Genomic DNA, 12831 nt, shown 5'->3' with positions numbered 1-12831 from the left:
ACAAGGATGATGGGCTGCAAGCACTGACCTAAATAGCAATTCTCCATATACACATTAGCATAATCACAACAGTGAGCAAAAGACACTTCACCAATCACACCCCTGAAAATTTATTGGCAAACAAACCACACAATGCAATAAACGGACAATGCCCTACAGCAATATAAATCAAAATTAAACACAGAAATCTTACTGGGCTTCGTCCAAAATTATAATGGCACCCTGTAGGTTGATTTCCATTGCATTCCGAATGACTGGATTCAATAAATACCCATACGGGCAGAAGACAATTTCCGCATCAAGAGCCATAGATCTGGCTGCAAAGTAAGCACAACCTGCAAATGTAAACCCCATCTTATCAAAATGTAAACAATCCTTCGAAGTGAGAGCAAGTTGAACAACAAATGATGTAGATTAAAATCAAGCTACCTTTCACCAAGTTTCCAACACCCACAAGGTCTTCAACGTCATGGATCTCATGGGATGCCCCCTTCTGGAGAGATGTATGGTTTTTCACCTTGTGAAAATTCCTGAGAGCAACCGCAGCACTTGCTCAGTAAAGCACAACTCTGCACTTATCAAGTCATGATACATCACAAGAGCTTCTAAATTTGATCTTGTTGGAAAGGAGTGAGCAGAGAGACTCACTTGAACTGAAGGCATGACCGGTCAGGATCCTTCAGGAGAAGCTTGCTGGAAGCAGAGCCAAAATCCATCAATTCCTTTTTAGTTTTTTACACTATTGGTTTAAACCCACTAAACAGGATTAAGAAGAGGATAATGAATTGTTAATAAAACACTATTTACTTGTGCTTGCACGACACACATAAGAGAAAATGATCCAAAACCATCTGTACTTTCATTCCAAACATGGGGTTTATATACAATTCCAAGGGCCTCTTCACACCCACATTACCACTTTCATATGAGATATTTCCTCAAGCTTATAAACCCACATGAAGCCCTTAAATCAAAACCACAATCCACACTTAGGAAAACCGCCCTTGTACAGTTCCCCAGGTACTAAACATACATTGTCCCAAAAAATTATCATGCAAATAAGTTCCTAACTGATTCATATGTGTGTAGGCCATCCAATACAACCACATCCCAAGTACAAATAATGACCAAACTACACCTTCGTAAGAAACCACTCTAATGCACCAACTTCAAGTCATGCACCTCATGCTCACACACCTTGGCTCCTAGCCTAATGTACCGAGGGCGAGTCGCACCCTTGGCCCTCTAGGCTCCTAAAACTCACTCATGTGCTTTGATTCCTGAGGTCAACGCCCAACCATACAAGCTATCAATCCTTCCTACACATATATGTAGAAGTGACATAATTGCTCACAAACGAACTAACTCAAGAGATGAATATTAATGCTACAGGGTTGTTATCAAGCCCCAAAATGCCGAGGCCCACTATCGTGGAGGTCACATGTTCACATGGGACCAGTTCACCATCCCAAGTCCTGCACCTACTGTACAGAAATGTCTACGTGGCATCCAAGTGCGGGATGCACGTGACATCCCCTTCTGCTTAACTTGACGGAAGCTGCATAGCCTCCAAATAATCTGTCAATAATGCCGAATAGTCTTCGAAAAATTCTTTGTCGAGCCATACCGCTTCATGAGTTCCTCGGTCTTGAAACTTCGTGAGAAACTGTCGTAGTCTTCGGCCTGAGCCATGCTTGAAACGGTGCAAAAGGATCTGTTCTGGAACCATTACTTCTGCTTCATCAATAATGTCTGGTTCCGCTTCGTCTTTGACCTCTGAAGGGGGTGGACCTGCATATGGCTTTAACCAACTGACATGAAATACATCGTGCATAGTCCAACTCGGAGGTAGCTTTAACTGCATAGACACCTCATTAATCTTTTTCCCGATGGGAAATGGTCCGAAGCTCCTGAAAGACAACTTTGGGCATCGCTTGCCCACCTGCTTCAATCTTTGCTTCATAATCCGAAGATACATCCAATCCCCTTCTGAAAACTTCATGTCCCTTCGGTCTTTATTGGCCTGTCGAGTGTAGGCCTCTTGCGCTTTAGCCAATCTGTCTTTAACGGACTGTAGGATCTCCTGGTAAGACTCCGTCACTCTGTTCGCCTCCGGTATCGAAGACGAAGTCCTGGTTAACGACGACTCGAAAGGCCTTCCAAACGCTGCCTCATATGGAGTCCTGCCAATAGCTGAAGAAAAAGAGTCATTCAAAACAGCTTGAACTAAAGGCAAAAACGATTCCCACCTACCTTGCTGATCGTGGACATAACACTTCAGCACATCAAAGGCCAACTAGTTGTATATCTCTGTCTGGCCATTTGTCTGTGGGTGAAATGCACTGGAAAAATTCAACTTAGTACCAAAATTATCAAACAATGCCCTCCAAAAATGACTGGTAAACTTGACATCTCGGTCTGACACTATGGTCCTAGGAATCCCGCCAATCAGGTACCAATGCCGAATGAATAGCTGGGCAACATCCTCGGCGGTCACATTGGCCCTGCAAGGAATAAGCATAACAAATTTGCTGAACCTATCAACAATAGTTAAACACTGCGTATTACGCTTACTCGGACTGGGAGGCAGATTTGTGACAAAGTCCATCGAAATGTCCTGGAAAGGACCTTCAGGAATTGGCAAGGGCTGTAACAACCCTATCTTCTTTCCACGAGGAGCTTTCACCTTTTGACAAATGTCACAGCGTTGTACATATGTAAACACATCACGCCTCATCTTTGGCCAATAGTATTGCCGTTCTAATTTCTCCAGAGTCGAATGCATGCCCCTATGACCACCTGTAATGGCGTCATGGGCATCATGGAGAAGAGCTCCCCGGAATGATTTCATGACACATAGTCGGCCTTTGTAGAAAAGCCAACCATCGCGTATCAAAAAATGGCATGGTCCTGTGGCATCCAATGCCTGTTCCCACTGCGTACCGAATTCCTCGGAATCCGCATACGTGTGCTTCATGTCTTCTAGTCCTGTACCAACAAGGTCAAGTCTAGTGGTCTGAATCGCAAATACTTGTCCCTTCCTGCTCAAAGCATCGGCCACTGGATTGGCCTTTCCTGGAAGGTACTCAATCATACCACCGAACTGCTGGAATATCTGACTCCAACGGTGTTGTCGATCACTCCACTATGCACTTGGCATCGTCTGAATCCAACGCAATGCCTGATGGTCGGTGCAAACCTCGAAGTCACGGCCATACAGGAAATGTTTCCAATGTTTCAAGGCCTGTATAACTGCTAGGAGTTCACGATCATAGACCGAGTAATTCTTTTCGGCGGGCAGTAACTTACGAGACATGTAAGCTACCGGATGACCATTTTGTTGCAATACACCTCCAATTGCGATGTTACTCGCATCGGTGATCACTTGAAATGGTTCGTCCCACGAGGCAAGGGCTAAACAAGGCGCTTCTGATAAAGCCACCTTGAGGTTCTGGAATGCCTCCAACGCTCGTGGAGTCATTCGAATCTTTTGCCTTCTTGTTTTCACTCCCTTTAGCAGATCGGTGAGGTCTGCCGAGAGATCAGAAAACTTATCAATGTGGGTGGAATATGCCTGGCATATACCCACAAATGATCTAATGTCATAAGCGGTCTGAGGTACTTCCCAGTTAACAATCTCGGCCACTTTAGCCGGATCAAGTCGAATGCCTTCATCACTAATTATATATCCCAAGTAATGTACCTGGAACAGATAAAATTCTGACTTCTTTTCATTGACATAGAGCTCGTTGCTTTCCAGCAACTTAAGGACTTTCTCCACATCAATGTCGTGCTGCTCAACTGTAACTGAAAATATGAGTATGTCGTCCAGAAATATGAACACACACTCTCCAATCAACTCCCAGAAAATACGCATCATCATGCGGTTAAATGTAGCTGGGGCGTTCGTCAATCCAAATGGCATAACCACAAATTCATAGTGGGCTCGTTCTGTACGGAAGGCTGTCTTGGGAATGTCTCCCTCTACAATCCGTACCTGGTGGTACCCACTCTTTAAATCCAGTTTGAAGAACACCTTAGCTCCATTCAGCCTCTCGAGAATATAGTCAATTCGAGGCATCGGGAATCTGCTCTTGATAGCCAGCTTGTTGAGTGCACGATAATCGACACACAACCAAGAAGACCCATCTTTCTTCTTGACAAACAAGATCGGTGCTACAAATGGCGACACGCTGGGGCAGATGAAGCCAGCTTGCAACAATTCTTGGAGTTGGCGGTCCAACTCCGATTCCATTGCCTTAGAAAGGCGATACGGAAACTTGCTCGGGGGTTCCGAGCCTGGGAGAAGGTCAATCTTGTGATCCTCCGGTCTGGACGGGGGGAGCTGGGGAGAGAGACTGTCCCGAAGAAAAATCCTCTGGAACTTTTCATGGAGAACCGAGTACTTCTCGGAAGCACTGGCCACCGTCTGGGCTGTCTGGATGTAAATCATCGCACACTGTGCGCCTTTCCTGACTGCTCGCTTAGCCTGCAAGTGGCTTATGAGCGGAAAGTTTGAAATACCTAGCTCACACTTAATGGTCACCGGGGTGTTTGACACATTCCGATCGATCTGGAACGTGTGCTTGTCCCACTTGACATCAGGAAGAAACTTGTGAAACCACTGGATACCCAAAATTATGTCTGCTCCTACAAGAGGGGCAACCATAAAGTCACGCACAAACTCTATGCCCTGAATCACTAACTTAGCACCTAGAGCTTCATACTTGACGCTCGTTGTCATACTTGTGCTAAAACCCTCAACTTGTTTGTCCACCGGAGTCAGCTCGAAACGGGCACGCCTAGCGGCCTGTTTCGTTATCACATCCTCCGTGCTGCCGCTGTCAAACAAGACGACGACTCTCTGGCCACCTATGTAGCCAAAGGACTTGAGCAATTCGTTGCGCTCATACTCCTGGTCATGGGCGCCCTTCTGCTTATCTTCGAGCTCCCGGCTAATAATTGCTCCAACTGAAGCACCGGGGGTTGAAGAACTAGGGGTAGCCGCTGGGGTCTGTGGGGGAGCTGTGCTCACCACAGAAGCTGTGGAGGCGGCGGCGGCGGCGGCCTTTGGAGGCTTCTTCGGACAATCCCGAGAAGTATGTCCTTTTGTGTGACAAAAGAAACATCTACCCTCCTTGTACTAAGAAAGCTCCTCAGCACTCAACTTGCCACCTGTCTTACCTGCCTCCGCTTTCTGGTTTGGAGTAAGCTTAGACGCATTGTTCGAGTTCTTGGAGCCAGAGGCTCCCGGGCTCTGTCCTGGGAAAGACCCCGTCTGGTTCTGGTTTTTGCCCCCCGAGGCGTTAGCCTTGGGAGAAGCCGGCTGGGAAGTCTTGGACTTGCCACCATTGTGTTTCATTTCTGCACTCTGCGCAAGCGAGAGTGCGTCCTCAAAGGTGGCTAGCCTAAACATACGCACCTCCCATTGGATTTGCGTGTCCAGGCTATACAAAAACTACCCTTTCTTGTCCGTATCAGATAAGCCTAATTGCAGACACAAGGTCGAAATTTTATTGGCGAACTGAAGGACTGGTTGCGCGTTCTGACGCGATCCCCTGAACTTGTCTTCGAGTCGGTCGGTAGAAACCGCTGCTTAAGGTCGCGGACGAACTCGTCCCACACATAAGCTGCCATACCTGCTCTGGTGTGGGCATGAGCCCACTGAGTCCACCAAGGAATGGCCTCACCTTCCAAGTACCAACTAGCTAAGATCACTTTGTCAGTATCTGTCTTCCTAACTGCGGCAAAGTAAGCTTCAAATTGATGTAACCATGAATAAAGAGTAGTGGGATCGAGTTTACTATTATACTTACTGAAATTCATTTTCTCGGGAAAATGATTTGAGGGCGCCGCCGGTGTCAATCTGGCGTCCAAAGCTCTGAGGTAACGCTCGTGTTCCACTCGTCGCATGGCGTCGTCTTCTCGTTGTCGAATCTCCAATGCACGCATTTGCATCTCAAGCAAGGAGCTTGGCTGCGGCTGTGACCCCGCGAGAGGGTCCCTGTGACGAGGATCTGGTATCTCGGATACGAAAGGAGAGGGAGGAGGAGATGGAAAACGCGACGCTGGAGAGCGAGAACGCTCCTCCGGAGCCAAAATCCGCGCCTTCTGCTCATCCAACTTGGTTATCTGGTCTGCAATTGCTCGCATCATCTGCTGGAACATGTCTGTGACACTCAAGCCAGGTGCCCTAGCTGGGCTGTCTGGTGCACTCTGGTCCCATGGTTCTGGTTCTCTCTCGTCGCCGAAACTCACCATAGCGGGAAAATGCAATTCCTTTCCGGAACGCAATCTGACCATCCACTATCTGTGTGGGAGACTTCCGGAGGCTAAAAACCAACCGTCCTTCGAGGGACAGGAGTCACTCCGAAAGGGGTAGTCCACCAGCGTCTAAAAACCAACCACACGAGCGAAAAAAATTTCTGGTTTTCTTTGCTGAATCTTTGTCCTTGAAGTAGGCTCTGATACCACTGTAATATGCGAAAGCTTCGGAGAAGGATCAGTACTTCAAAACTCAGAAATCAGCACTCTTTTCGCGACGGAACTAACGCACAAACTGAAAGGAGATGTGCAAAAAATAGAGAGAGAAGGGGGAGATGGAGAGGACACAGTATTGGGTCCCAATTACCCTCTGTAGGGCCCCCACCACGGATGGTGTATTTGCTTTATTAGAATGATGTAAATCTGAAAACAAATACAAAAACTTGACCTTTTCTTGGCTGGAAAATCCTGCCCTTGACCTTCAGAAGTCCACCCCTTTGCTTGGCAATCTCCTTGGCTTGACTGGCCCTTGATTGGCTTAGTCGGCCAGCTGAAAAACAGTCCATGTCCCACGACTGAGTAAATTCAGCATTAAATGCTCAAATAAATCCTAATAAATTCTGCATAAATTTCCTAGCAAGCTGGGGAGGTAGGCGCTTGCTTCTAGAAGGCTGGGCATAGCCTTTGCCCACAATCTATGGGCTGGGCAGCCTGTATGGGCTGCCCCATACTTGCCCTACAGCCCTATGAAGGCTGTAACCTCCTAAAAATAGCCTTATTCTTGCCTTAGGTCTGTACTACAGCCCTTCCATGGCTGGTGGGTCCAACCTGAGCCTTACTGGCCCACATGGGGATGGTTTCACACCATTCCCATGCCCACACTCAGATCCGGGGTAGCCCTATGGGCTGGCCCCTTGTCCTAAACCTAATCTACTCAGTGATCTGGCATCCGATACCAAACCAGATACACAGAACCACTGACATCATTCTAGAGGGAGACTCAGCGCGGACTGGCACTGTTTCATGTGCAGGACAGTGCAGACCTGACCTTGGACTCATGTGCAGGACAATGCACACCTGACCTCGAACGACTGAGATGGATCCCTGGTTGACTCGTCCCGGACTGGGCTCACATGGGACCAATTCACCATCCCAGGTCCTGCACCTTCTGTACAGAAATGTCTACGTGGCATCCAAGTGTGGGATGCATGCTGGCCCTCAAGCAAGAGGAAGCCCAACTTAGGAAGCGGAACATCATAGTCCATGAAGACGAATTAGTGAATATTGTGTTTCATTCTCGCACGAAACACATTGAGATTCACTATCATTTTGTTCGGGAGAGACTCCAAGCAGAAGATATCAGTCTAATCTACTGTCCTACAGATCAGAATGTGGCAGACATCTTCACCAAGGCATTACCACGTCCGAAATTCGAAGCATTCCGCACTGCTTTGAAATTGTTTCCTTTTGGTGGATGATGTACAGTGATCACATATCACTCCAGGGGGGTTTGTTGGGTTTTATGCTGTGTATGCACCCAGAGGAGTGCTAGTGATCATCAGTAGATTACTGGGACACTTTTTACTTCAGTTAGTGGAGGTTTTTTCCCCCAGTTTAGCTTAGTTTCACTTATAAGCAGTTTATAGGTGTTTTGGTCCACCCGACACATTTTATGGCCGGACATGTGAACACATCTCTTTAGGTCACTTATTATGTGGCTATTGTACTTCACATTTTGATCAACTGAATACACTGAAGTCGTGTTCTCTCTCTCTTGCTCTCCACGCCTGTTTGCAGCATCTCTAAACCCTAACCCTAACTCTCCATTGGCCTTCATCTATGAGACCAAAAACCTGTTACATGTGATCCATGAGAAAACTAGGTGTCAATACAACATGAAAGAAGTAAAAGACTAACTGTCCCAAAAGGATAAACAAAGTTCAATGTACTACGCAGATGAACCTCACTTGAGAGAGAAAGAGGCACACTACACTTGAGAGAGATGAAGAGACTCGTCATACTAAAAGTGAGAGAGAGAGAGAGAGAGAGAGAGAGAGAGGTTTTTTTACGTTGTAGCAACTATGCCAAGAGCCCAGAAGGACTATCTGACGAAGCTGGACTCGAACCCAAGTGGATCCATGCCAACTTAAGGGCTTGCACTAGCCACTTCTACCCCACATCGGGGTGCAGAAGGGTAATGCGAGGGTCCCTTTTTATTACACACACCCACCCAAGAGAGGTTTTTTTACATCGTAGCAACTATGCCAAGAGCCGTAGAAGGACTATCCAACGAAGCTAGACTCGAACCCATGAGAGAGAGATCACACCATCATAGAGAGAGAGATCATATAAAAACAAGCCACACAAGGGTTAATAGAAAAAAAGCTAATAAATAAACCAAAAAGGGGTAAGGGAAGATAAGTAGGGTTAGGGTAACAATAATTTTCTGTTTCAAGCTTGTCGTGCGCAAGGCGGTAGGAGACTGACAGACGGCTTTATTGGGGACATGTTGCAAGCATCGCCACATTCCTCTACACCTTTGTTAATGTCTTGTGGCTGCCCGGCTCATTGGCAACGGCCGGGCAGCCACAAGACAGTAACAAAGGCGCAAAGGACTGGCGACACCTGTAACAGGGGCTACAAGGTAGCCATTGGCTCTGAGCTGCAACGATAGGCTATGGCAGACAGCAAGGAGAGAAGATGTTGCAGCAATGGTGAGCAACAGAGCTAGCATGGCAACATAGTGACGCAAATGAGCTGCCCAGGACACTGCACATGTGGGAGATATAGCAACAGGTGGCAACCATCGGCGCTACAACAGCAAGCTTGCAACATTGCAACGGTGGCTTCAGGAGAACAAAGGCAGTGAAAGGGCAGTTGCAGGCTCTATGGTGGTGCAAGGCGACAGTAAAGGAGTGTGGCCAGCTCATGGCATATACGGCATCCTTGGTCATTGCACAAGCATTGGGGGGTGGCTCTCGGCTCTATGGTGGCTCTGCAAGGTGGCACTGGGATCCGCAAGTTTGGTGAAAGGCACTCCCTGGCATTGCTACAGATGACAAGAAGGGCAGAGGCAACTGAGAGTTAGTCTCTATGATCCAAGTGCAATCTGTCCCTTGATCTGATTGTGGAACTTACGAGTTCGGTCAGATCAGTTCAGTTAGTTAAGACTTTTGACTACGTAAGAGAAAAGTTATCCGAGTGGAATCGCCGTGCTTTTCGAGCAAAGGAAGTTTTTTCGGGTTAGGTTTTGGAAAAATCAATGGATTAGTCTCTTGTCCGGATATCCGTGGGCGAGGCCCCGAGTGTGGGACCCTGCCCCGCGCAAGAAGTGCTACTTCCGCTGCTAGCACCCCCGTGAATTTGTTACGCGGTGGGAGACAAGGATCTTACAGTTGGTATCAGAGCTATTTGGGTAATGAGGATTAACCGAGAAGCCAAATATGTCAAAAATCTATCAAGAAGCAGTAAAAGGTTGTAATCGTGTGATAAAATTCATTCAATTTGATATTCAAACTGAAATCGTAAATAAGTAATTGGGTCTTCAGATGAAAGTACCGCAATTGTATAGAACCCCTGACTTACTTGAGGCCCAGACATGATAGTATTTACCTTATAATTCCAAGGATCATGAGTACCCATATATACCGAGGGTATAACTGCAGCTCTTTACTGGCAGTATATACGAGTAAATCTAAGACTTGAAATTATAAGCATTAATACTATCAAGATGATGAATTCGAGTGTGGTTGATATGATTTTAAATTCTGATTGATAAGAAATGATGAGTTGAATTGTTTTCTAATTGAAAAATGAAGATTTCTGAATTTTGGTGGTGAATTGTAATAACTAAGCAAAACCTCAATGAGGATGAATGGGACGAATCCCTGTGATAATGTTCGTAGAATGACGTTAATGACTGAAGAAAATCACTATGAGATTAGTGGATTGTGCTGGCAGATTGCTGCTGTTAACACTTGACCTAGTGGATCAAGTTAAAGGAGGTCAAATTGCTAAACTCACTAAACGAGATTAAGAAAAGACTAATGAATTGCTAATAAAACACTATTTACTAGAGCTTGTGCAACACAAATAAGAGAAAATGACCATGTATACTTTCATTCCAAATATGGGATTTATATATATATATAATTCCAAGGGCTTCTTCACACCCACATTCCCACTTTCATATGGGATATTTCCTCAAGCTTATAAACCCACATGAAGCCCTTAACCCTTAAAGCAAACCCACAATCCACACCAGAGGCCAACCGCCCTTCTACATCCTTCAATCTCTTCTGAGAGAGAAGAAAGTGAAATAAGAGAAGACATGAAAAAGTGACTACGAACCATTCCTCATCGATGTTCTTTTTCTTGCACACATGCTTGTTGGTGCAGTAATGTTTCCTTGCTGCCTGCAACATCAAGTATAATCTTATAATCCAGGAGATAAATGTGAAAATAGGATGCAGTGGAACTGCATCCTATCTTACAGACACTATATACGGCCATCAAAAGGGGACAGACATCCAGAAAAATAGTACATAAGCATAATTAAAATCTGGGATCTATATGCTCCTAGAGAAGGTTTAACCACTAAGGAGTTGTTGAAAAGCACTTACTAGAACAGCCATTGGAACCCTATAATTGGTCTTGCGATACTCCCGCAGGACTTGTGTGATTTGAGAATGGGTTCTCCTGTGAAATGCAGCAATGGGTTCTAACTGAGATTGGAATAGATGCAAACCAACTCAGAATTATTGAAGTACTTCCCAATGATGAAAGGGTTAGAGTACTGACGTTGCATAAAAAATTGTGGGCGATTTCCGCTTCTTTAAAGTTTTCTTGCTTCCATTGGTGGGCCTTTCTTCTGTAAAAAAAGATTTATCTACTGTTAAGCAAATAGTAAGAGAAAAGACTGTGACCAACCAGTGAAGAAAAAGAATGCAAATCCTGATGTAAAGGGCAGAGCAAATAGGGCTTTTTAACCTGTTGTGGCTGCATTCTCTGGGAGGAATCCTCCACCTGTTGCAAACACAAGTAGAAACATCAAGGGCAAGAGTTGCAGTATAAAATCTTGTTTTCTCTGAATTCTGATAAGGCAAGATCCGGTAGCTAGGGTTTCTACCTGATGAAAACTCCTCTGGAACAAATCCACCACCTGCGACAATGAACAGTAGAGTCAAACAAAGCCATCAATATTGAAATAATCAATGGATTAAAAGCTTCAACACATTTTGAAGGGTAGGGTTTAACCTGTTGCAGGGGTCTCTGACACATATCCACCGCCTGTGGGAATGTCCTCAGCAACAAATCCACTGCCTACAGAGAAATGCATGAACTACAGAATCAGGAATAAGAAATCAAAATAAGGTGATAATCAGAATCGAAGGCAATTGGAGTAATAGATTCACATGTATCTGAAGCGTTAGAAGGTAGGGTTTTGTCTGTGTTAAGGGTTTATTTAGAGGTTTTACTAACATGCATCCCTGTATGAAGCGATCAGAGCAGGAGTTTGATCTGTATGGATCAAATAGGTTAACGGATTAAACTGTGTTGAATGTAGAGCCAATAGAATTAAGGCTAGGGGTTTACCTGTACGAGAATGGAAACAATCTAGGGTTGTTTTAGGTTTTTATCCGTGCGACGCAAAGTTAGGGTTAGGGCTTCACCTGTCTCCGGAACGAATGCAACGCCTGCAGGGGTGGAATCGGGAAAAACTCCATGTGCAGGAGTTGCAGAAACTCTGGAAGGGGGGAGCGAGCGGGAGGAGGCTTTGAAGTGTTTGAGCCAAGCGAGAGTGGAGCAGAGAAGGGCGAGGGACTTGCCGGTGCCAGTGGGGGACTCGAGAAGGGCATGGCAGTGGGTGTTGTTGTTGGTGTTGGTGTTGTTGTTGATGAGGTCCCTGTGAGATCTCTCCAGGGTATTCACGACCTTGCCCATGAAGGCCAGCTGCGATGAGTATGCCTTGTAAGGGAACTCCACGCTGATGCCGCCGATCCTGTACACTGTCTGCGCGTTGCATGAGTTCTCTGTCTTCCCCCCCGCCATGCCTCTGCTTCTCCTGCCGCCAAAAAGAACCCTAGCACGGCCCTTTCTGCAGAGAAAGGGGGAGGTAGGTTTCTCCACTTCTGCAGAAATGGGAGTATCTGTTTCGCGCCATCATCTGTTCAAAGCTCCGTGTTAAAAATCGTACATACTTGTCCGCCCATAATTTTCAAACCCACCACCTTTATATATATATATTAAGAAAACCCAAAGAGGGCATGCTTCCATTGGGATCAATAATAATAATTTATATTAACTGTTCAAAATCTGGCATACATCAGCTCTCTACTCTTTTTTAACCTCATTCAAGATTTTACAAAAAAATTCCCATCTTTTATCCTCACACAAGAAACAAGACTGATCTCACGAGATCTGATACCCCAGCAATAAGCAAAGCCTCCATCATGGGCCTCAATAGTGTAGCCCCCCCAGGGACTGTTTTTCTAACATACCCCCATGCTTTGACCAAACCTTGACAGTAGAAAAGGCCTCCAAGATTTGGTCCTAAAACTCAGAGAT

The 12831-nt window shown here is 45.8% G+C and overlaps 1 protein-coding gene across 5 annotated transcripts in view; it reads right to left on the bottom strand.

Moving 5' to 3' along the window:
• The window catches only part of LOC147631500 (uncharacterized), a 29894-nt gene extending 17418 nt beyond the window's left edge, over window positions 1-12476 (bottom strand). For all 5 annotated transcript variants that reach the window (XM_086809893.1, XM_086809892.1, XM_086809894.1 and 2 more), the window contains exons 1-10: window positions 11937-12476; window positions 11521-11586; window positions 11393-11425; window positions 11254-11289; window positions 11065-11134; window positions 10887-10962; window positions 10615-10679; window positions 649-693; window positions 430-530; window positions 194-335 (exon numbers count right to left, since the gene is read on the bottom strand). In XM_086809893.1, the coding sequence (XP_086666019.1) occupies window positions 194-335; window positions 430-530; window positions 649-693; window positions 10615-10679; window positions 10887-10962; window positions 11065-11134; window positions 11254-11289; window positions 11393-11425; window positions 11521-11586; window positions 11937-12315 (1013 nt within the window). In that variant the 5' untranslated portion in view covers window positions 12316-12476. The remainder of the gene's footprint in view (window positions 1-193; window positions 336-429; window positions 531-648; window positions 694-10614; window positions 10680-10886; window positions 10963-11064; window positions 11135-11253; window positions 11290-11392; window positions 11426-11520; window positions 11587-11936) is intronic.
• Window positions 12477-12831: the final 355 nt, after the last annotated feature.

This window comes from Cibotium barometz, chromosome 15 (genome assembly GCF_041138505.1).
Source record: "Cibotium barometz isolate CiBa-2024 chromosome 15, ASM4113850v1, whole genome shotgun sequence".
NCBI classification, from domain to species: Eukaryota; Viridiplantae; Streptophyta; class Polypodiopsida; order Cyatheales; family Cibotiaceae; genus Cibotium; species Cibotium barometz.
Note: the sequence above shows the minus strand (reverse complement) of the source record. Positions and strands in the feature narration are given on the sequence as shown.